This window comes from Poecilia formosa, unplaced genomic scaffold, assembly GCF_000485575.1.
Source record: "Poecilia formosa unplaced genomic scaffold, Poecilia_formosa-5.1.2 Scaffold390, whole genome shotgun sequence".
Taxonomy (NCBI): Eukaryota; Metazoa; Chordata; class Actinopteri; order Cyprinodontiformes; family Poeciliidae; genus Poecilia; species Poecilia formosa.
Window position 1 is genome coordinate 452,325 of NW_006800329.1, and position 24,414 is coordinate 476,738.

The 24,414-nt window shown below is 36.1% G+C and overlaps 2 protein-coding genes and 1 long non-coding RNA gene across 6 annotated transcripts in view; 1 reads left to right on the top strand and 2 right to left on the bottom strand.

Moving 5' to 3' along the window:
• tjp2a (tight junction protein 2a (zona occludens 2)) overlaps nt 1-3,247 on the bottom strand; it is a 41,323-nt gene extending 38,076 nt beyond the window's left edge. Inside the window, exon 1 of the mRNA XM_016662779.1 lies at nt 3,051-3,247. The gene's annotated coding sequence lies outside the window, so the exon portion shown is untranslated. The remainder of the gene's footprint in view (nt 1-3,050) is intronic.
• On the top strand, nt 2,796-8,757 carry LOC103154528 (uncharacterized). Its single transcript, XR_477938.2, has 3 exons — nt 2,796-2,937; nt 3,724-3,997; nt 8,653-8,757. It is a non-coding gene; the product is annotated as an uncharacterized LOC103154528 (long non-coding RNA).
• pip5k1ba (phosphatidylinositol-4-phosphate 5-kinase, type I, beta a) overlaps nt 5,344-24,414 on the bottom strand; it is a 20,724-nt gene continuing 1,653 nt past the window's right edge. The window contains exons 1-17 of one of the 4 annotated variants that reach the window (XM_007575844.2): nt 22,367-22,413; nt 20,897-21,077; nt 20,716-20,808; nt 20,393-20,626; nt 18,529-18,659; nt 17,089-17,206; nt 16,833-16,985; nt 15,165-15,464; nt 12,348-12,532; nt 12,183-12,263; nt 11,333-11,381; nt 11,175-11,259; nt 10,955-11,089; nt 10,781-10,868; nt 10,085-10,181; nt 8,764-8,834; nt 5,344-7,604 (exon numbers count right to left, since the gene is read on the bottom strand). In XM_007575844.2, the coding sequence (XP_007575906.1) occupies nt 8,796-8,834; nt 10,085-10,181; nt 10,781-10,868; nt 10,955-11,089; nt 11,175-11,259; nt 11,333-11,381; nt 12,183-12,263; nt 12,348-12,532; nt 15,165-15,464; nt 16,833-16,985; nt 17,089-17,206; nt 18,529-18,659; nt 20,393-20,464 (1,533 nt within the window). In that variant the 5' untranslated portion in view covers nt 20,465-20,626; nt 20,716-20,808; nt 20,897-21,077; nt 22,367-22,413 and the 3' untranslated portion in view covers nt 5,344-7,604; nt 8,764-8,795. Of the gene's footprint in view, nt 7,605-8,763; nt 8,835-10,084; nt 10,182-10,780; nt 10,869-10,954; nt 11,090-11,174; nt 11,260-11,332; nt 11,382-12,182; nt 12,264-12,347; nt 12,533-15,164; nt 15,465-16,832; nt 16,986-17,088; nt 17,207-18,528; nt 18,660-20,392; nt 20,627-20,715; nt 20,809-20,896; nt 21,078-22,366; nt 22,445-24,414 lie in introns of those variants that run through there. The other 3 variants (XM_007575847.2, XM_007575846.2, XM_007575845.2) reach the window with 3 other exon arrangements.

Genomic DNA, 24,414 nt, shown 5'->3' on the forward strand with positions numbered 1-24,414 from the left:
GGACTATTTAGTAAGGTTTTTTAAAGTGTAGTTCTTTCAGTTTACAGTGAGTTGTTTGTGTCTACTGTCGCCACATGCTGCTCAGGATGACGGATTACTGCAAATCAGTGAATCGATGAATTTCTTCCCTTGATGGATAAATTTACCAGCTGACATTTAATGACTGGACCGAACCCTGACTGCATGATTAAACTGGAACATGTTACATTTTGGATTTTTTTCTTTAATTATTTGGTAGGCCTGATAAGAAATTTTGCTGGACAATAAATCATCCCAGAAGATATGGCCATAATTTTGCTGTTTTAAGACCATTTTCAAGTAATTTAATGGCATAATAATGTAAAAACACGTTCTCAAAGATCAATAAACTTTAAATTCTACTGAATATTTAACTCGAACAGAAATAAATCATAAACAACATAATTATGAAGTCTCTCTAACTATAATCAGATCTGATTCTCTTTTGTTTTCAAACCGTCTGCAGTCTGAACGATCACTTTGCATTTTATCAGATTCTTACAGCAATGACTCGAGTTCGGCTTACAGACTTAACAGTTGTGTGTAATTCTGACCAGTTTGTCCAGTTAAAGTCTCTTTAAATTGCCTATTTTGTCAGTTTGGATGATGTAAACAACCCAGACTGTATTTAAAACTGAGTAAATTATGTTTAAGCTCAGTTTTCATTGTCTTATTAATACCAGTGAGATCTGCTCAGGACTTCACAGACTAAAATGTTTCTATTCAAAGGAATGCTTGGCAAACGCTGCCGGCTGAGCAGATGAAACACCTCCCTGCTGCGCTGATCCACAACAAAAACAGAGGGAGGATCAAACATTTTAGAACAAGTGGGCCTCTCTGCCCCTTTTTAACCCATTTAAAAAACATTTCTTCCTCTGTTCAATGGAAATCTGCAGCCAGCACTTCCCTGCCAGCCCACTTCTCTCTGAAATGCTCAGGTTTAGTAATCAGGAGAAAAGAAATTTGAGTCATTAAGCAGGTTCTCCAACCGGTCCGACCAATCAGCATGTAAACAACATCTATATGCCTCCATTACGTCACTAAAAAGGGTCGTTATGTTTGACAAAAACCCAATAAAAGCAATTACTAGAACTGAACGTCAACAGGTTGGGAACAATGAAGAGGAAATGGAAATAAAACTGAAGAAGTTCCAGAGATTAGAAATGATTAACAGACCATAAAGCTAAAAATAAAAGACTAATATCAGGAATTTAAAGGCCAACAGGAAGGTTTTCGTCATATAATCACATTTTCCTGTATTACTTAAAAGAAATAAAATGATTTGAGTCAAACAGGATCCTACCCTTTGGCTACTAAAGTGACCACAGCCTCACCTTTTCTTTTTCCACCAAAAATGCAGCCGTGTTTATCTGCTAATGCGCTAATAGACGAGCTAATTTTTAGCCTATAGCGCTTTTGCTAACTTTGGAAACATTTAATCTCACCGAGCTTCCCCCAGTTTAATTCTGAAGCGCTACTTTATTTGGCCATTTTGTAAACTTTTAATTGAATAAAGTTCAACATCTTTATTGAAGTTTTGGTTATGAAGAATCTTCAAGTAGCTAGACGTTTGTATTCGTGCCCTTATTTTGAAGGGGTGAAGACTGTTAAGGCAGTTCCATTTCCCCTCAATCTTTTTTTTTCTCAATAACTTTATTTAAAAAAAAAAAACAAATAAAACGGACAGTAGAGATCAAGATAACCATAAATAAAGTATCTAAAAGCTTTTGCTTCTGCTAAATACTTTGGTGGTATAGTGCGTTAGCATTAGCTTTTGCTAATTATGGTGTTGATGTAGCACTTTAGAGTTAGCATACTGTGCAGCAAAGGCTTAGAAAGATATAAATACTAATCATTGACCAAATTTAAAAAGATGTGGGTTTTTTAGTATTTCTTTCATAGAATAAACATTTATTTAGAAATTTTAAAAATGCAGTTAAATATTTTATAAATTCTGAACAAAATTTAAAATTTGTCATCTTTTTCACTGATTTAATTTTTTAAGAACCTAAAAACTTAAAATTGTCAAGAATTCTAAAAAAAATGAACTGCAAATATTTAAATATGTTGTAATTAAAACAAGAATGCTTTTTTAAACAAACTTAAAAACTTTCAAAATCCAAACAAACTGGTTTTCTAAAAAAAAAAAAAAAAAAAAGGGGGGGGGATCTTTAGTAAAAAACAGAAAGCTGAAAATATTTGTAGATTTTTTTAATCATCAGAAACTGTAAATTATGTTAATAAAATATTAAAAACCATTTTACTAAAGAAAGCCTAAATAATTATTGTCCAGGAACATTTTAAAGGCAAAAACTCCATTATTTTTGTAGATAATGTGCTTCACACTGGTCAGACTTTATTATACAAAATTATGATCATCTGCAGCGATTTTCCCCTCTAAAAGTCATAAAATAAAATTCCACATTTGTATTTTTCCTCATTCAAAACTATTATATAACTAACCCAGTAAATTGTGAATAATTTCCACATTGAATCTCCCATGTCTAAAACATTTTCTATCATTTTTAGTTAAAAAAGCAAAAGTATCCAACCTCAATTTATGCTTGAAACTTAAAAGTTAAACGGTTAAGAGAAGAAATGAGATCATTTCTTTGAATATCTCTCATATGAAAGATGTGAAAGTGAGACAAATAACCGGAGTTAAATATAGAAAAATGGTTGAATATCTTATATGAACCCCATTAGAGGTTAAATATAGTGGATAAGTGTCTGGTCATCTCATTAATAACACCTGAAGCGAACCTGCAGGCCACAGACAGACAGACACCGTTTATTCCTGGATGGACGCCAACAGAGCCGCGGCCTGGACACGAAGTGGGTCAAAACCAGCATAAATTAAACCTTTAATTCCACCTTAAAACGCACTGAAGGTGGTTCTTACACCTTAAAACCCTCTAGGTAAGTCATTATTTCTCGGTCTGTGTCGGTATTCTGATCCAACATGGCTGAGAAACACGGAGAAAAAAAAACACAGAGGCGACATTTGAGCGGACAGAACAGGGCGTACTCACCTGGCGAAACCGCGACTTTCTGCCGGTTCTGCCGGTCCAACGCAGGTTTTATCCCGAACCAACGGCCCGGGCGGGGAGGAGGTGGGCTAGGAAGGGTCTTCAGCTGGGAAAGATATCGGTGAATGTTTTGGAGAAGTCCATATAATCTCTTCCTGGTTGTGGCAGGTATGTGGGCGTGGCTTAGTGACTTCAGGTGTGCAGTTGAAACTGCAGTAGGTGCGGCTGATGGTATCGCTGCTCTGACTCATCACTCATTTACTGAGCGGGATTCAAAAAAGGCCATTTTCTCACCCAGAGGCTCTGCTGAGGAAAGACTGAACACGGATTTATGACGCATATTTTAAACTTGAAATAAAATCTTTTCATTCAAAATAAAAATTCATGTTGAAAACTAATGAACTGATTTCAGATTTTTCTTCTGTTTCTGTACTTTGAATAAAATCCACAGGAAGTCCTTAATGTTTCTATGTTTGTCTGATTTTATGGAACATATTAACTGATCATCCGTAACAGAAAAACAACAATGGAAAATTGTATTTTATTTTATTTTACTATATTATTTAACAAATTAAATAACAGATACAGCAAAAATGGATGGATGGATGGATGGATGGTTTGTTTAATGGATAGATGGAGTCTATTTCCCTCTGTGACCTTTGACCCCTCCCTCCAGTGCTTCTCCAGTGGTTGGCTCAGATCTCCCTGCTGGGATCAGACCAGGTTCTGCTCTCCATCAACCAAACCTCCTCCGTCCCTCTGGGGGTCCTGTGGAGGCGCCGCGCCTCTTTCCCTCGACGACGAGATCCAGGAACAGATACGGAGCACAAATCCTGCGGAATTCACTCGGACAGGAAGTTGGACTGGAGCAGGAACGCTGTGAGCGCTGAACAGGAAGGAGCAGAGCCGCCTCCTTTTCCTGTCAACGGGTTCTTCAGCATCTGACCACGGTTTGTCTTCTGCCTTTCACACACACGCTTCTCTCAGCTGACAACAAGGCGGAAAGTCACTGGGACACACTACAAAAACACAAAGTCTTACCAAGTATGTTTCTAGTGCAAATACCTTAGTGTACTTCAAATAAAACTAAGCGAACTTACAAGTAACTTTTCAGCAAGAAAAAAGTAAATAATTCCTTAATATTTATGAATAAGTATGAGTTCCATTGGCAGATTATTTCATTTATAATGTGGGAAAAATGCTTTGTTACAAGTGAAGTAATCTGCCCCGTTACCTAGCAACCCCAGTGGAATTCTGCCCGTCCCCTAGCAACCAAAGCCTGAGCAACACAATATGTTCATGACATTTGTTTGCACAAAGTTATTCTTAGGTAATAAAATTTTAGTCTGGTTACTTTTACAACATTGAAAAATATCTTGTTACAAGTGAAAAAATCTGACGGTGGAAATTTAACTTTTTAAAATCAATATTAAGAAATTACTGATTTAAAACAAACATGTATCTTGCTGAAAAGTTACTTGTTAGTTTTGTCTCATTTAAAGTGGATTAAGATATTTACATTAGAGACTAGACAAAAAATATTTGGTAGGATTTGTGTTTTTGCAGTGCACTTCTAATAATGACTCCCTGTTCTACTATAAGAAAATAGTATTGTGAAATCAATTTTACTTAATGTAATTTTTTGGGCTTAGTTTCCATTTTAAGTCTATAAAATGTTTCTCAACAATTTCCTACCATACTATGTATTTAGGAAAATGTAAGAGGCTGGTGTGACAAAGTCTGTTTTTGAGTAAAACCTCACTGGTTCTTTTGTGACACAAAAAAAGTATTGGAGGGCCAAATTTGTTCAAATCTTGAATTGTGGTTGGGGGCCACAAATGGCCCCCGGGTCACATTTTGGACACCTGAAGTTTCACTGCTTTTTTTAAGTCACTGCATTAATCAAAGAGGCCCTGAATGTCCTATTACTAAATCTATATAAAACAGGAATATAAAGGAGTTAAATTAATAAAAACAGTGGTTATTAGTAATTTATCAACTAGTTTTTAAAATAAAAATAACCCATTAGCATAATGCTTGGTACTCACAATTCAAGTCAAGTCATATTATAATTTCACGCTATAAAAGATGAATTTCTCTGATTATACGAGCAAACAAAACAAGAGATCACAGATAAACAGACTTTAAATATTAATTTATTTTCCAGAAATTTACAATTGTAGTCTTAAAAACCACAGAAAAACACATTTGGTTTAAACAATATGTGGACTAAAGCCAGACAAAGACAAAAAAACCCACTTTTTACATAAAATCCAAATTTGGTTAAGGTATTTTAAACAATCACAACTTTTATTGGATAATCAAAAATATTTTGACAATGTTTATTACTTACTGTAGATAAAATGAGACTGCCTGTAAAGTGTTACTATGACAACACAGTTTGACAATTTAATAATTAAAAACAACGTTAAAGGCTCCGTCTTGATGAAAGTTCGTACAACATGTTGCAGGAAATGAAAAACTAATATTTGTACTACTGTATTAAGCTCAGACCTATAGCATTTGTAGCTAACAAATTAGCATTTCATGCTAATGTTTACCCGTTACGTTCAAAGCAATTTTTGGACATAAGGGTGTTACCATGGAGACTTACCAATCAGTTAATGTCACAAAAAAGTACAGCTGTGTTCAGATGCTACCAGGCTCTCACAGTAACAACTACCACTAAACAACTAAACAGTTATGCTAATGTTTAGCATGCTAACAGACTAACATCTCCAAATTAAGGAAATTAACACATGGTATTATTTATTCATCCCTGAATTTTTATATTTAACTTCCAAGTAGCTAAGCAATCTTATATGGTCCTTATTGTCCAGGTCTATCTGCTGGCCAATCAAGCAAAGTAATATCACTGAACTAGCTTTTGGGATCTTTAACGGTCTTGGCAGGTACCAAGTTCTGCTGGAAAATATCTGCATGTCCATAAAGCTTTAGAAGGAATCACAAATTTCTGTAATATTGCTACACAGCTGGTCTTTAGAAAACCCAGTAGACCAACACCATGGCAACCCAGACCATCACCAACTGGAAACTTAACGCTGGACTTCAACCTTTCCATCAGTCTGAGACCTGCCAAGTTCAGGGATGGTAAATGTATGGAAAGTATCTCATAAGGTTCAGGAAATAAAATGCTGCATCCCAGGAAGTCGTAGGTCAGTAACCGGTAAGTCACAGGAAAAATGCTATTTTTTTCTAGAAATGTGTGTTAAGTCCAGGAAAGGTGCCGAGAATATTTCAGGATAGAGATATGAAATTATGTGATGGTTTTCAGGACAGCATCTGATAAGCTACAGAGAGGCCTTAGGCCAGTAACTGGTAAGTTACAGGAAAGTACCAATGGCTTTCAGGAAAGTGCCTGGTAAGTTCCATGAGAGATTCTTGGGAGGTGCCTAGTAGGTTCCATGAAAATGCCAGGATAGCGCCTGGAAAGTTCCAGTACAGTACCTGGCAGTTTCCAGGAACGTCCCTGGTAAATTCTAGGAACAGTTCCAAAAAAGTATCTGGTACGTGCCAATGAAGTTCCAGGTTGGTACCTGGTAACTTCCAGGAAAGTCTCAGCCCAATAACTGGTAAGTTACAGGAAAGAACCCGATAGTTTCTAGAATTGTTTCTGTTAAGTTGCGAGGAAAGTTATAGGAACATTCCAGGACAAGTTTCAGAAAAGTCTTAGGCTAATCACTGGTAAGTTTCAGGCAAGTATCTGGTATTGTCCAGAAATGTATCTGGTATGTTCTGAGAACATTCCAGGTTGGTACCTGATCCATTCCCAAACCAATAACGGGTAAGTTACAAGAAAAGTACTTGTAGTTTAAAGAGATGTGCCTAGCAAGTTCCATGGAAGAATCCTGGGAAGTACCAAGTAGGTTCCAAGACCATTCCAGGATCCTGCATAATGGGTTCCAGAAATATTTTAAGCCAATAACCGATAAAGTTTAGGAAATTATCTGACAGGTATCTAGCAAAAGTCTCATTGAAGCCCCTGGTAAGCTCCAGCACAGGAAGTAGTAAGTTCAGGGAAAGTTTAATCAGTATTATTTAGTGCTATCAAAAGCTTTGCATGATACTGTAAGTGTAGGAGAGCACAACCCTTCATTGAAATATGTTATGCAAGAACACAGCAGTCCAACCTGCACTGTGGTACTACAGGTGACAGAATCGCCTCTGAACATAATTTCTGGGAAAGTCATTCCTGTCCTCAGGGATCCAGCCGCTGAGAAAGTTGCATATTTACAGTAAAACAAAGAAAAAGAAGCAAAAGAGAACAAAGTGAAAATTAAATATTTACTGCCAGCACAGTGAACAACAGTGAGAGGAAGAAGCAGTGGCAGCTTAGTGTTTTTTTTTTTGTCAGAACAGTGGATCTCAAACCACACAAACACCTTCTATTAATAGGATAATGATGGATCTACAGTGATTTGGCACATTGATGGCAACACAGAATGACGATGATGGAGGCTCAGAGTGACGCTGGCAGGCGAGAACCAGCATGTTGCTGCCTGTAGTCTTAAAAGTTTGCTCACAGGTCCTTCCTCACTGGAAAAGAAAAATAAAACATCATTCTTATTTAATACTTTTCAGGAAAAACACAAATGACAAAAATAGCACCTATTATAACCACCTGCCTGACCCTATGCGTCTCATAACTGAACTTTTTATATTTATTTAATATTTATTAATGTAATTTGTCACATGTAAATTCTTGGCTTTTGTATGTTCTGTTAAAAATTGTTGCAAAAATCCTACATTATCTTTATAAAAATAAAATCAGTTTTTACAAACGTGCATTGTCGCCCCCTGGTGGCTCATATTTGTTCCTACACATTAGACATTCCCTGCTTTTAAACATTTTCAACTTTTAACTCATCAATTCTGGGTATTTGTGTTATTTTATATTACAAGATGGCTGTTTTAAAATAAAAATAAACCTTAGTTTATTTATTGTATCTTAAAACTAAACAGATTAACTGTAATAAAGTATTTTCAGTGTTTATATAAAATTTTTAATGATTTGACATTTTTAGTCATACAATTTCTTACAGGTTATTAGATTGTTTATGATGTACGAAAATATTTACTTTGGTTTCAAATAGATTCAAAACTGGAGGAAAATAAACAATTAGGTTCAATTTTTTACCCAAGGACATTATATAAATGAGTTTATGTGAACTAAATGACTTTTTTGCGTCTGTGTTCCAGTTGTTGAATTTCTCTGTGTTCCTCCTGAGCCTCTGAGATCAGATTAACTCGGACGTCTGCTCAACACGGGCTGGAAAACGGCGCCATATAAGCCCGAATGAGGATTTGATGGTTATGTAATTCACTGAGGTTTTCCCAGGCTGGAGAGCAAAAGGGAAAAAGTCTGAGCTGAGTCACTCAGGCTGGACGATGACAGCGGGAACTTTTGACCCTTTGAAACCACAACCATCAAGTGGGAAAGTATTTTAACGATGAGACAAATTGCATGAGAGTGATAAGCAGGAAGATGAAGTTGTGTCATTAGCAGTAACATCTCATGGCTGCAGGGGAGTTTACTTATCATGAGTCACTGAGTGTAATCTACGGGTTTCTATTTCTGTCCCAGAACGTCTGATGAAGGGAAAACCGAATCCCCAGAAGTCCCTCAGCGTCTCCAGTTTAAAGAAGAAGAAAAACAAGTGAATGGAAATGTTTGTAGATGTAATTTAATGCTTACATTTTTATGGATGTTGCAACACAAACGAGTGATCAGCTCCAGCTGGGTCGCCTGGGCGAGTCTGTATGAGGCTGAAAATGTATTAAGGCCACATTTTGTAAAGAAATGTAGGATGTTATTTAAAAAAAGTGGGCAGTTTAAAGGTGTTGGTGATAATCTTTGATAATCAAAGAAAGGAAATATTAGAAGCTACACCGCCTACTAAAACAAAAAAAGGCATTTCAGAACTAAAATGTTGGCAACTCCTTACAAAAATATGAACTTTTTCTTCCCTGTGTAACAATAAACTTTATATTTTAATATTATAAATAGACAGTGGTGGGCACACTTCTGCTAATACGCCAATAGTGAAGCTAATTTTTTGTTTAGCGGTTTTGCCAACTTTCAACACGTTTAGCACTTAGCTTCCAGCAGATTAATTTTTACGGATATTTTCTTGGATGTTTCATAAACTTTAAGTAGAAAAAAAGTTCAACATCCGTGTTTAAATTATCGACGGTTAAGGTTCATTCAAGCAGTTGGACGTTTATGTTCACGCTCTTATTTTGAAGGAGGCGAATGCTGTTTTAGCAGCAGTTCCGTTTCCTCTCAAGTTTTGTCCTGTTTTTTCTGCAATAACTATTTAAAACAGGAAACTACACAACAAAATAAAAAACGAACAGTTGAGAATTAGATAAACATGTAATTATAGTGCATGTTAGTTATTACATAAAAATTTAATTGGTGCTCAAAGGTTGTAGTGTTTCGAAGGTAGATATGATTTAAAGTTAGCAGGTTAGCATTAGCTTCTTCTAAATACCGTCTTGGTGTGACGCATTAGCATCCCAGCATTAGCTTATCCTAAATGTTTATGATTAGAGCTTTCTGATTAACACAACAACAAAAAATCATCATTACTGCACATAGCTTTTTAGCTTTGGAAAAAAATTCTAGATTTTATTTATGTTTAATTGACTTTAAAAAAGTTTTCTTGTGAAAAATTATGAAAACCTGGCATTTTTATTTCCTCTATTGAAAATTAACAGATTTCTGGTTGCGGTGCGACAAATAGGGGAAGATTTAAGGGCTATGAATGCTTGTGCAAGACATGCTAGTAATAAAACTGAGATTTTTACAAAAACAAATCCAACCTGATGAATCATGAGTCTACATTTCCCTTCTTTCATCAAGTACAAGTGATAATAAATTATGTTGAATTTGATTCTAACTGGTCAGCAGTGTTGCATTTAGCAGAAAGGAATAACGCAGATGTATTATAAATATTGTGTTTATTATCAGTAACTTGGAACCATTTAGAGTTGTGGATAAAAATGTTTCATACCAAGTAAACATCCAACTCAGAGTCTGATTGGCTCCTGCTGAGCGACGGCAGCGGATCGTCCAGAGCTAAAGTGGAGCTGGAGTCCCGGCGATCGTCACTGGTACAGGAAAAAAACTATTTTAGATTTTTATGCACTTCACATTTTCAGAGTTGAATAGTAACTACTTATATTTACTCAATTACTTTTACTTGAGTAATTTTATTATGACGTATTGCTATTTCTGAGTAAAATTTCTGGATTTTCTACCCACTGAATGAAAACAAAAATCCAGACAGACACACAGCTGCAGATTTTGTTAAAGTTTCATAAGTTTTTTAATTGAAAGAAACTTATTTGGAAACATTGATCAGTTATTCAATACTTGAGTCGAATTTTCACCAAATACTTTCTCACTCTTTCTAGAATAGTTTCTTGGATTAATACTTTTTACTTGAGTGAAATGTTTCGATACTTTACCCACCTCTGTGCATTTTAGGGGAAAATATTTGCTTTAAAACAAATTGTTGTCACTTTAGATGCAAAACGTCTTAATGAAATGATTCCAAAATTATTTCACATCAAATCGGATGCATTACATGAGGTGAACTGAGTTCAGTATTTGGGGTTTTCATATCAGGAAACAAAGGTTTTTTTTTCCTGTTATTGTTGAAAACAACAGGATGTGAACCTAGAAGGTTGCCATGGAGACAAAGTACCTGTTTTCAGTTTCCTCTTCGTCGTTTCGGATGGATTCAGTCAGAGCAGATTTGGGAAGCAGATCTGGTTGTTTGGAGGAACTATAAACTGTTGAAACACCAGAAAGTGAATCAGAAGGGATAAAAAAAATAAAAATAACATTTAAAAAAAAATGGATGTAAAGTTTAATTTACAGTTTCCATCCAGGTTGTCCATGCTTTGCGCCTTCTTCTCCTCCTTCTCTTTCTGTGTGGACAGAAACTCCTGAGACGCCGACTTCCCTGCATGGAGGGAACTCCTCTTCCTCTTGGAAGACGCTCCTCTTAAAGCTGATGTCATGGAAACGGAAAACAAACTCATGAAACACAAACAGACTATAAACGGAGGATAAATAAAGCAGAAAGCTAAACTTACGATGAAGCTTCCTGAAAACAGTCGTTCCCATGAACTTTAAAAACCTGTCTGCGTAGAAACCGGGCCTGTGGACCGACACGGTGTCCTGCAAGCAGAGAAACGGTCAAACCAAACATTTAATCTGTGGGTAAAACAGAAGCACAGGTTTACAAACCGACCCCGTCGTGAACGAGAGCCTTCCAGGAGTGCTCGACTTTCTTAATGAACCTGGAAAACAACAAGAAAGTTAGAAAAGATCAATCAAATTTAAACAGAAAACAATACAAAGTGCCTAAAGATCCATTTTAAGGGATTACAAAAATGTTTTAAATGAAAATATAAAGGAATGAGGTCTGAAATGATTAATCTGACGAATCATGATCAAAATAATCAACTAATTTAATAACCTATTAATTGTTACTCAAGACATTTACTGAAAGGACAACCAAATGATTCCATTAATTTTTCCTCTGCTAAAAAATATATAGTATTAACAATGATTTAATGTAATTAAAGCAGACATTAAACCAACAGTGAAAAACTAAGATGTTAAGTCAAGCAGAAAGAGCTGAGTTCTTTCCAAGTTTATATAACTTCATATATTTTTTTCTGATGGAAAACTCAAAGTTTAAGATTAATCTCAGAAATTTTGTGGAGACAATGAAATTTATGAGATCCAAAAGTCAAAAATTTGCAAGAAAACAATGTAATTTTGATTAATGTCGGAATTAGAGTGTTGAAGAAAAAGTGAAAATGTCAGTTTTAAAAGTCAAGTGGAAATTTTGGTATTTTAAGGACCAAGTTGCTAGAAAAAAACTGAAAATTTTGAGATTAATGTACATTTTTTTTCTTTAGAAAAAAAAAAACTTGGAAACATATCGGTTTGAAAAGCAAAAAAGACTCAAATGTCCAAGTTTCTATCTTGAAAATTTCTGAGATTAATCTAAAAAAACTCTAATTTTTGGTTGAAATGTGCTCCTTTGTTTTCCACCACGGCCCTAAAACGCTGCGTCGTGTTTTTTGTGTTACCTGTATGACTGAAGAATATCAATGATTCCCAAAAAGATGAGCAGGTTTTCATCTTTGTGTTTGGCAGGAATCCCACCCAACCTGGAGAGAGCAGAGACGATTATTTAAACACATTTAATCTCCAGCTTGATTAGAGAATAACTTTTTAATGAGACGTTTGCTGACGTGTCGTCGTCTGCGACCGGTTCTGGGTCCTTCAGGTTCCCCTGGATGGACTCCAGGGCGGTGGAGTAGAGGACCTTCTGTCCTCTCCTGCTGTCGCAGCGGTTCCCTCTGCTCAGCGGCTTCCTGTCCAGCACATGGACGCCCAGCAGCAAACTGTAGTCCATGATCTTAAAGCTCTCCAGGACCTGAGGGGACAGAAGTAAGAACTGAAAACCAGCTATAAACGAAGACTGAGGATTGTTTTGAGTCATTGTAGATTAAAATAAAATATATAAACATTTCTGCCAGAAAACAGAAATTTGCCCCCCAAAAAATAAAGTTTTTAGTTTCAAAAGTTTAAAATTTTCAACTTTTGCAACTCAGAAATTTTCCAAAAGTCAAAAATTTTCCATTTCTTAAAACCAGAAGTTTTCACGTATTTTTCTGAAAAGTTTGAGATTAATCTCAATTTCTTTGTCTTTTTTTGTCCAACTAATTTTTGACTTTTCAAACTTTGAAGTTTTTGTTTTTTTCTAGAAAATGTCTTGAGATTTTTCTTCTTTTTAAATCTACAATTTTCCTAAAACAGCATCATAAATTCACAACTAAGACATTCACCACTGGTTAGCCATTAGCATGACACCAAAGATTTGATTCGTACTTTTTATCTCAACAGCAAACAGTTGTTAGCTTGACTCTGATTAGCCGTTAGCTTGACTCTGATTAGCCGTTAGCTTGACTCCGATTAGCCGTTAGCTTGACTCTGATTAGCCGTTAGCTTGACTCTGATTAGCCGTTAGCTTGATCAGAATCTAGTTTATTAGCCATGTTTGTAGCCATTAGCTTCTGCTAAGACAGTTTCCCCTGTGTGTGTTGAGACGTTTTTGATCTTTAAAAATAAGCAGTTAGAGTCTCTAGAGGGAATCTGCAGAATTCAGCTATAAGCAGGAAGTTGTGAATATCCACTTTAGACGTATGCACTGAATATTACATCATACAGTTTGAAAAAAAAAATCCTTTACAATTGTAGAGATGTGACTTTTTAAAGTATTGTTTGAAGCATTTCTATCTTAAAAAGATAGAAAATGGACTTTGGGATTCATGTAAGCTGGTATTAAAGTTTAAAAAGGTTAAACCAGAAAGTGCAGAACGCTGTAAGCCTCTGAACAAAGAGACTCTTAACACACAGACTGATGTTCCACACAGCCGACCAGTTAGAGCTGGTCAGGTGCTAATCCTTAATCAAGTGGCCATTGTTGTTTCCGTTAGTGAAACAGACAGAAGCAGAGACGTCGGCTCAGCCTGCTGCTCTGCTGTGTTGCGTAACGTCATCAAAGTGGGGAATTGTGCGGCGATCATCGGCTTAGCGAGGAGCAAAGAGCGAAACCCGCTGAGGACCGATAAGTTGATTGAGACTCAATTTCTTTGAGTGTTTGGCCTGATGGAACAACAAGCAAGTAAAATGATAGTGGAAATAAGCTCCAGCTGCTGATTCACTAATGAATATTCCTCTGTAAGCTCAGATTTATTTCTATTAGTGATCAGCTGAGCAGTTAGCATGGCTGCCTGTGCTCACAAACCTTCATTTCTGTATTTTAGGACCACATGATCTTCAGTTTACTGGAAACATGAAGTTAAAATGTAGATTCTGGAAACTTCTGCAGGTTTTCCTACTGCAATACGATGCAACACAGCCACTGTTATGACTTTGACTAGGCCTTTCTAACTAAAACCACTCTGGCTGTTGGTTTAGAGCTGTTGTCAAAAACTGTGCTGAAGTACAAAGTATCCGTCCAAGAAATGACAAAAAGTTTTTGGTAAAGTTACTCAAGTTCTGAGTAACTTATCAAATTATCATTTAAAGCTTAAAAACTACATCTTCAGATGGACCAAAATATAAAGTTAAGGGGAAATTTTGGTATTTTAAGAACCAAAATGACAATAATTCATATAACAAAAAAAATGTTTCCAAATCAGTTTCTTTTAATAAAAAACTTAAAAAACTAACAGAAACTGCAGGTGTGTGTCAGGTGAGGTTTTAGTTAAATCACGTTTGTTTTTCATTCAGTGGGTAGAAAATCCAGAAAGTTTACTAAAGAGTAGAAACACTTCATGATAAAAAGACTGAAGTTAAAGTACAGGGTGGGAAAATACACATAATGAGACTAATGTCTCGTATCATAGAGCTAATATTTTTTCCATTTTAATTCCTTAATAAGGAATTATTTATTCCCAACAAGCTCCTATGTCTTGCTGAAAAGTAAGTTTTCTTTTATTTCACGTTTACCAAGATATCTGAACTAGAAACTAGACCACACTTGGTCAGATTTTATGTTTTTGCAGCCATGAATTCAGTCCAGGAGTTTCCCTTTGATGCTGCGCTGGAAAAACCCTTTAGCATCAGTGGAGTTAATATTTATGATTATCGCAGCTAATGTTTTAGTCAGAATAAAAACACAGCCCAGTTTAGGCAACAAATAAAAGTTGTTGTCTGAACAGGCACCTTTGGTTTAGTTTCTAGTACAAATATTTAAGTTCACTTGAAATAAGACAAAACTAACTTATAAATAACTTTTCAGCAAGTAATAGGAGCTTGTTGTCGTCAATAATTCATTAATATTGATGAAAAATAATCAACCAGTAGAACAAGACATTTTCCCAAACAAGTTACAATTTTTAAATGTTTTACTGGGAGATTATTTTACTTATAAATTATTTTCATCCATATTAAGGAATTATTGACTTAAAACAAGCTGAAAAGTTTTTGCTTTATTTCAAGCGTATCAAGTTATTTCCACTAAATCTAACATGCAGTGTTTCGCAGTGCGTCCTGCTCACCCTGCAGTCCCTCTGCAGCGTCTTCATCAGGGCGCTGTAGGTGTCCGGGTCGAAGTAAAGCCCGTCCTGGTGCATCTCCTGGAAGTCCAGGTCCTTGAAGGTCGGCGAGTTCTTCACGCGCTCCTTGCGTGAAGCGCGGCGTTTGTAGGACGAGCCCTTCAGGTCGTACTTGAAGTGCATCTTCATGGCTCGAGGCAGAACGTTGTTCATCACCACCACGCGAACCGTCACGCCGCCGCACTGGATGCAGTACAGGCCGTAGAACTTGGGCAGCAACGTGCGCGGGTTCTGGTTCAGATTCTGATTCAGAACAAACAGGGAAGACATGGAGACACGGTGGAGTTTAGTTATTTTTAAAACAAGTCTTTCCCCTGAAATTCCTTCATTTTTCACTTAGTCAAATTAAAATAACAAATCTTAAAGATAACCTGATTAAATATAAAATACATTTTTAAATGACTTTATTTAAACCAAAGAAATGCTACCCAGATCCTTCTGATCAAAGTTGTATATGTAATATGCATAACTCAATGATTGTGTTTATTGTACATAACTTTGTTTGAAATTCTGATGTTTTATGCGAGAATGAAATAAAAGTTGGTTCTGCACCGTCTTTACGTGCTGCTGAATCTTAGTCTTATAAAAATGTAACTGCATATAAAATACATGTTTCTATTAGGTGGGAAAGTTTAGTACCATTTCATATTTTCTCCATTTGTGGACAATCGTTTTTCTGCAGTCAAAGATTTAGAAATGATTGTTTTTCGCTTGTTCTCATCAGTAATTTTGATCCATTCATTACAAATTGCACTTTGAGCTCTTCTGGCCTACTTCAAGTTGTCACAAGGGTCCTATTGAAGGGATTAGTTCATGCAAGAGGTTTAATGGGATTTATTATGCAAAATTCACATATTACAAACTTTTTACACTTATTTGGCCTCTGTTGCTTCTGAAAACATCCAAATTGCTTGAAAAACCCACCCAGGCATTTTTGGTGTCAGGAAAATGATCCGTTTCAAAAACCTCCCGAATGTAAAGTATCAGCAGGCACCACCCGTTACCTAGCAACCCCAGGCAAACTTTGTCCTGTTACCTAGCAACCCCAATAGAGTTCCAGGATGCTTAGTCAGCTGGTTTTACCTCTGTATGCGATGCAACATGGCTGTTGGAAGAGACAAGCGTTTAGATGTTAACTTAGCATCCAGAAACCACTGCTGGTTATGCAGGAGGCTCCACTTCTGCTTTTCAAAGATGTTCAGTTGTATAATTGTGCATCTGTTTGCAGCCATTTTCACGCAAGTGTTAAAAGTTGAGTTAGGGGGCGTGGCCAGCAGCTTATTTGGATTTAAAGTGACAAGTCCCCCTAAAACAGCTAAAATCTCATTTTCTAAGATTTATTTTATGCTAAAATTGTAAAAACATGTTTTGTAGGCCATAGACTGATGCTAACCTGTTCAAGGAAGCATAATAGTTACACTTTAAAGCATTTATTTCAGTATTTCTTTTCTCTTAACAAATAAAGAGAAAAAACTAAAACAGCTTTTAGTTTTTATTCCGGTTAAATATGTGATCTAGAAGATTTAAGTGTCAGAAAAGTGCAGAGCGCTCTGTGGGAAGACGAGCATCTGATGATGTCACTGTTGGGAAACGTGTGACTCAGCCACCCACCATGTAGTAACCAGGAAGCAGCTTCTGCAGAAACTCGGCCTCTTTGTGCTGCACCGTCTTGATGATGAACTCGTCGTCGCTGGTGAGGTAGAACCAGGAGCTGCTGGCGCCGGGGTTGGACAGCTCTATCAGCGGCTCCTTACAGATGGAGTACTGAGACGCAGTGACGCAACAGTCAGACCGTTTCGCAAACAGTTACACGGAAACTCACATCACCACGGTGACGAGTCAGTTTGACGTTGTGGTTTCAGCTCACCAGATAGTCGTCAGGCTTGATCCCAAACAGCTCCCTGAAGTAGCGGAAGGCCAGCGGCGCGTACGTTTTCAGCCGGAAATCTGGGAAGTGATGCGCCGGAGTCAGGTTGCTGCCTTCACTGGAGATGATAGTAATAAGAAATGTTAGTTAACTGGTGACGCTGTTTGAACAGTCAGAGGGTAAACCAAGCATTGCTAAAGTGTTTTCTGACATCACATTTCCAGAAAATGTCTGACCAAGAGTGACGGCTTGTTTTTGTAAAATTAAACCAACACCTTGTGTAGACGTGTGTTTTCCTCCATTAATTTGTTCTATTGAAAGATTTAAGTTTCGGCAACAAAAATGTTCAGAAATATTTCTTAAAAAGAAACATTAAAATGTTTTTAATGTTTTTATCTTTTTTAATCTTTTTCAAAATCTCTTTCTCTTTCTCACTGTTTATTCCATGTCGCATGCTGTTTTTATTTTAATTATGTAAAGCACTTTGAAATGCCTTGCTGCTGAAATGTGCTATACAAATAAAATTTGATTGATTGATTGATTGATTGATTGAAAAGTAAATTGTGCCACAGTCACTGGCAACCATGTTGGTAATATTTGTACAACTGGAAACCAGCTGGACAGAAACTATAACATTTCATTAGGTTGGAGTTAAACCTTTCACTTTCTGCTCTTGGCATCACCCAACAGGTTTTCAAATCATTAGATCTGGATAAGATTATGGCCAAATATTTCATTTTGACTAATAAAGTTGATTTTCCACATGGTGAATAATTTCTCCATATATTATGGATTATTATTCAGCTCAAACACCGATTTTCATTTTTCTGACAGAAAAACTAGATTTCTATCTAAAATGTCCTGATATTTTGTTATTGCACACTAAATATTCATGTCAGACACAACTGTAGTGTATGTGTAATACAAGTCCCAGTAGTATTTATTAAATTATGCATTTATGTTTGAGATGGTAGGACAGAAAGTCTTATTTGTACCTCAGAGAAACAGGAAGTTTGATCTTTTAGAGGCTGTATCTCAATTGATTTGTTTAAAATTATTTTGCATTTTTTTCCTCCATTTAATGATTAGACACAAATTAACAGGCAGATTATTTCATTATGAGACTATCCACCAGCAAATAAAACATTCAGTTCATGTTTGACCAGTTTGTATGCTAATCCATTCTACATAAGTGATAAACTTCTTCAGAGTGCAGCCACCCCCACAGGATGTGCTGCCCTGGGTGGTGGGCCATTTCACCCTTAATAGGTTGGCTAACTGAACTCAAACTATTCTCAATTTTATGAGGAGAAATAGTCAAGTCTCCATTTTCTTTCCTGGATAAACAAAATGTGAGACACTAACTATCTGTTATTCCACTAGTTTCTGCACTAAACTGAAATTGATTTAGCCCCATTTACACTGTATGTAAACATTTACCTGGGTAAGAAGACGGTTTCTACCATGGAGAAGTCCTGCATCAGAACATCTCTGTCGGGTTTGGAGCTCAGGTTTCCAACAGCATAACCGATTCCCAGCTGGATGGCTCCTTTCAGGGCCTCTGGTGTGGGCTGACAAACACATTTATAAATTTAAAAAATAAACTAATTACTTCTTTCTTGTCTCCACGCATAACCTTTACTTTTCCCCCGTCACGAACAGGCTATATTTAGCATGTGTTAACATTTGGTCTAGTTAAAAGTGTCGGATTAGCACGTTCCCCTCGGGATAAATCATGTTAATGACTCTGTTGACTCCCTCAGCTGCACTTGGCTTCGTGTTAATTAGCTTGTAAACATGTTCAGTGGTGGCGGTGACCTCAGAAACAAAGAAATGCACGGATGTTTAACCACTTTCAGCCTCACCCTGAGCGCGTGGTGTTGTTTGGAATTATGCTAGCGTGTAGCTGCTAACTGTTAGCACCACTTGCTAACTGAATGTTGGTGTAAATAGCCTAGATCCATTTCTGGGAAAAACACAATATCATGTTCCTCTCCACAAATACTGGACTAGTTCACCGTGTAATCTGATCATATCTGTGTCAATTTGTTTGCATTTTTAAAGTGACACCCATCTATAGCCTGCAGCTTTATAAAGCTAGCAGCGTTTTAAAGCTAGCTTGAATGAACAATAAGGAAATAAGAAAAAAAAAAGAAAGTTCTTGACAATATTTCACATTTGACAAACATGTAAAATATTGAAACTCTACAAAATTATTAGCTTTTACTGTAGTGGACAACTAAACTTATTTAACCAAGAAAGAATAAAGCAGACATCTATATTTCTTGCAAGTGCTACTAACAAATAATGAAATGTAATGTTAGCGCTGTATGGTAAGATTTAGGACTCAAAATAATTGAGGGAAACTACATTTGATTTAGGGCAGTTCATAGATTCAACAAAGTTTGGAAAATATTGTTTTTGTGAGATTTTGATGGTTGAAGTTAGCCTAATTAACTCCTAAATTTTTATCCTGAATGCTTCAAAAACTCAGTTAATTGGCTTAGGAAACCCCCAACCTCCAGAAATATTTATCTGACCTAAAAGGGGAAAAAAAAGACAAAAAAATAAAACATAGATCACCAGAATACTATAAAATTAGGAGTCAAGACATCAAAAGTCACCAGTTTACACAAAGTTCTGCAATCTTGGTGAAAAATCTAAAGTTATTTACATACTTCCACTTTCAAAACCAATTTTAACAAGATATTATGAGGTTGCTTGAGATTAGTTTTGAAAACCAGGATAACATCATCATTGTAAATTATGCCCAGCAGGTCAATTATTATAATGGTTTTGTAAAAATATTTCAGACATTTTGGCTGTTTTAATGATCATGCAGTTGCTGCAGATTACACCAAAGTAGAATATATTAACATTTTCATATTTAAATTTCTAGTTTAGCTAGTCTGGAGTTTTTCTGCACTGTACTGTGTTTTATTTCTGTTATTCTTTTGTTCTGTCCACTTTCTTCTGTAGCGGCTTACATTTCTCACTTGTGGGACTAATAATGGATTATCTTATCTAATAAAAGTCTATTGATTGAAATCTTGTAACTAGAGTAAAGTGATCTCATCGTCATGGCTAAACCTTTTAAATATTTTGTTCTGATACTAAAACATTTGCATTGATAAACGACTCTCACATGAAACTTAGGGAGAAAGTTGCACCTAACATTTCAACATTAAAAATACTGTCAATAATTAAATATTTCTGAAATAGTATTTTAAAAATCAGAAGTAATTTGACAAACGAGGGGATTTTTAAATTTTTTTTTTAGGGGATTTTTAAATTTTTTTTTTACCTTTTTGTGATCCTTTGACGTTTTAGAGGTTTTGGTTCCTCTTCCGTCCTTGTCGACCGTCTCTGTTGACATCTTTTGGATTTAGAGAACTTAATCAAAGGGAAGCTCGGCTGTTCTTCCTCCAACTTTCACTGACTTCCTGTTTTATTTGCGCTCACTAATGAATGAACCAACGATGCACAGCTTTATGACTAATGGGCTTCATGGAAACTTCATTTCCCCAGCTGGCAGCTCCTGTAGAGAGAAGACATTTGCATGAAGATAATTATATCAGTTTGTAGAAACCAAGAGATGATCATTATTTTCCTTGCATGGATCCTGACCATCTACAGGCTGTTCTGTCTGAGCTGCTCCGTCACTCTGAGGTACTTCTCAGTTTTTGTAAGCCTGTAGCTCCAGAATCCTCCACAGTAACCCTTGGTCCCAATTAAACAGGATTGTAAAACCTGTTACACACACAAAAATCTCCCACTTTCATAACAATGAGCAGCAATCAGGGCTTACAGTTTAGATCCTGAATTTCCAGAAACGCAACCCGGGACAAAACAAAGGTTTGTTCATGACTGAGAAGGTTTCCACATCTCTGCATTCTTGGCTCTGAAGGTTCTGGGTTCAAATCCAGGTTCTGGATGAGGTCAGCATGTTGGAGAAGAGAAGCTCTTTTCGACTGGCCTAGCAGAAAAAGCTAAGTATTCATGAATAAAACAGAAGGAGAGAAGTGGTGAAGTTTAAAATGAACTGGCTATTCAGTGCATCATAATTTGTTTAATGTTAAATATTATGTTTTCCATGCATGTATTTTACTCTTGAACTCTTAAGTTTCATTTATTTTTTAACATTTTGCATCATTTTTGCATAATAGTAAAGGAGTGAAAAGAACCTGTAAGACAGCAAATGCTAACATCTACTAGCTAACAACTGTTTTATAAGTAAATAGTGAGTCTTAACATGTTTATAGTCCTGAAAATTAAACATCTGGAAAATCTTCCAGGATCATATTTGTTTTTATTTCATTCACCAAATCCACACGAGTAATTTCATAGTAACCTAGCATTAGCTTAGCTAACTAGCATTAGCTTAGCCAGCTGTTTCCTGTAGATTCAAAGCTGAAATAATCAGAGCAGTTTTTTATATTGTAAAAACTCAGTTCAGTTTGTTTTATCTGGAGCAGAAATGGTGATCTGCTTCATAAGACAGTGGAGCTACACTCTTGAGTTGGATTAATTATTTAATTAGGTAAAGTTATTAGCACTCTTATGCATTACTGAACCCAGATTATATTTAGAAAAGCCCATTGTTTGTAGTGATATTTCTTCTTTTTCCAATTAGTTTTAGAAAATGCATAAAACATTTTTCTGTAGTTGCACCAAGTTGTTTAAAAATAATGTGAAATACAGTGATAATTTCTACCACTTTTCACTGTATTTTAATCCCCATTTAACCAATTTCCAGCTGCTTTTGAATTGGCTACAAACTCTTAGTTAAACATAATTCTTTAACAAACTGCCAGAAGTTATGAAACTTATTTTTTTTCTACTCATTTGTTTTGTTTCTTTTGGTGTCTGATGCAAGAGACACTTTCATACTCAACAGATTTTAAAGCCATTTATCAGATTAGATGTTTTGGAGCCATGAGTAAACCTGCAGAAAGCGGCACAGACGACCAGAGAAGCTGTTTATTTTAAGGCTCTGCTTCAGGATGTGGTTTTGTGGTTTTGACTCGAGGAGGCGAACTGGGTCGAGGAGGTCGTCAAGAAAAAGATCAACGTTTTTCAGGGATCTGTTCTCACAGCTTGACGTTAGTTTCCTTATTGATATTCAAGGCAGAAAAACCTGACGGGAAAAATAAACCGTTCATAAAAACATGACCCAGCAGCTGTTTTAGGTTTCTGGCTGATGATTTGGTTTGTAGATGGTGTAACAGATTAAGAGGGGAGTCAAAATTAATTTAATGATAAATAAACAACAACTTACATATGAGGAGACATATGGAGCAACAGCAGGTAAACAAACAGGAAGCAGAGAATCAGAGAGGAGGTTAAATACTGGGAGCTGATTGGCCAACAGGATGCAGGTGTGGGGAGAGAGAGAGAGAGAGAGAGAGAGAGAGAGAGAGAGAGAGAGAGAGCATAATCTAAGTAAAACATAACGAGGCTGGTCAAATTAAAAATAACAATAACTGAGGCAAATACATAACAAATAACAAAAAGACACTAGCAATCCAGAAAAGTCTTTAACTTATTTTTGGTGACGTTTATAGTCCAAACATCTTAGTACATTTAAAATAAATAACTTTTCCATAACAAGTAACTTCAGCAAAGAATAGGAATTTAAGTCAATAATTCCTTCATATTCATGAAAAGTATTAGTTTCACTGGCAGGTTATTTCTTTTATAATGTTGGAAAAATTTGTTTTTATAAGTGAAATAATCTGCCAGTGGAACTAACACCTTTTAAAAATCAAAATTAAGGATTTATTTACTTATTATCTACTTTATTTTGCTGAAAACTTACTAACGTTAGTTTTGTTAGTTTTGTACTAAGATATTTTGACTAGAAACCAGACCAAAAATACTTGGTAAGATTTCGTGTTTTTGCAGTGTTTCCTCAACAATGACAATAAAAAAGAAACACAATGTAGATAAAATATTTGCTTTCCAGTAATGCCTCTTTTTTTGAGTATGCTGTTCTTAAAAATTGGGTCAAAATCAATATCTGATGTTAAACATTTTTGGATGTTTTTGTTCTTCCATTTTTGCCTCGACTGCTTCTAAAGAACAAAAGGGCCGAAAACAAAACCACGCAGCTGTTTTTAGGCAATAAGTTCATGTTTGGTGTCTGGAAAATGAGCCGTTTGAAAAACCTTCAGCATGTCGAGACACAAATCAGCAGCCACTGCCTGTTACCCAGCAACCCCAGCTGAGCTAACCCCGTTGCCTAGCAACCCAACTGAACTCCATGCTGAACTCCAGCATGTTTGGTTTTACCGCTACAAAATGGCCACTGGAAAAGGCGAGACATAACTCAAGTGAGGAAACCATAAAAGTTATTTTTAGTTATTTCCCCTCATGGTGAAACACTAATCACAAACAAAAACACCTTGTGGAAGAAGAAACAAACCGAACAATTGGCCCGATGAAGAAGTGTCAGGTCTGGGTTCTGAAAGTGAGGAAGTTAGAGCTGATGTGCCCTTTACCTCAACCTTTACCTCAACATCAGGTTGTATAACAACAACCATTATACAAGCTATCTGCTGGCTGCAGATTAATTTAACTTGATTCCTTGAGTTAATTCAAAACAACCAACTTGGTGTTTGATGATTATTATAACAGAGGCAGACTGGACTCTAATGGTTTGATCCACTCAGACTGGAGGATTTGAATGGTTTCAGGTTGATAGTTGTTGAGTTTTGCTAGCTCTGATGCTAATTTACCCTGTTCCACCACAGTAGGGATTCGGTCAGAAAGCCTGCAGGACATCAGGAGATTTTAAACTGTTTACAGAACTCTGAGTACAAAGTAAACATAATTATCACAAGTGGAGACTTCAAAATAAGAGCATGAATATAAACATCTACATACACGAAGAATTCTTAGGAGTTTATAACAAAAGCTTCAACACCGACATTCAACTTCATTCAACCAAAGGCTTACAAAACAGCAAATTAGTGCTTTAGAATTTAGGGGAACCCAAAAGTGCTAAAAAGTTTTCAAAGTTAGCAAAAGCACTAAATGTGCTAATTATTAGATTAGCAGAAGTGTTCCCCTCCCATCTCTCTTTCTTGTTGTTAAATCATGAAGCTAACAGAGGCACTGACGCCTCAGAGCTCTACATGTTGCTCTCGGTTCTTTAAAACGTTTTTGATGAGGTAATTTTGATGAGCCAAACACTTCCTGGTTTCTCCATTTGTGTCAACTGGTTCTATGGAATCCTGAAACTGTAAAATGACTTTATGTTTAATCTATTCTTGTGTTTCTGTGGATTGGAGAATATGTGACCTCAACAATATGTGACCTCAACAA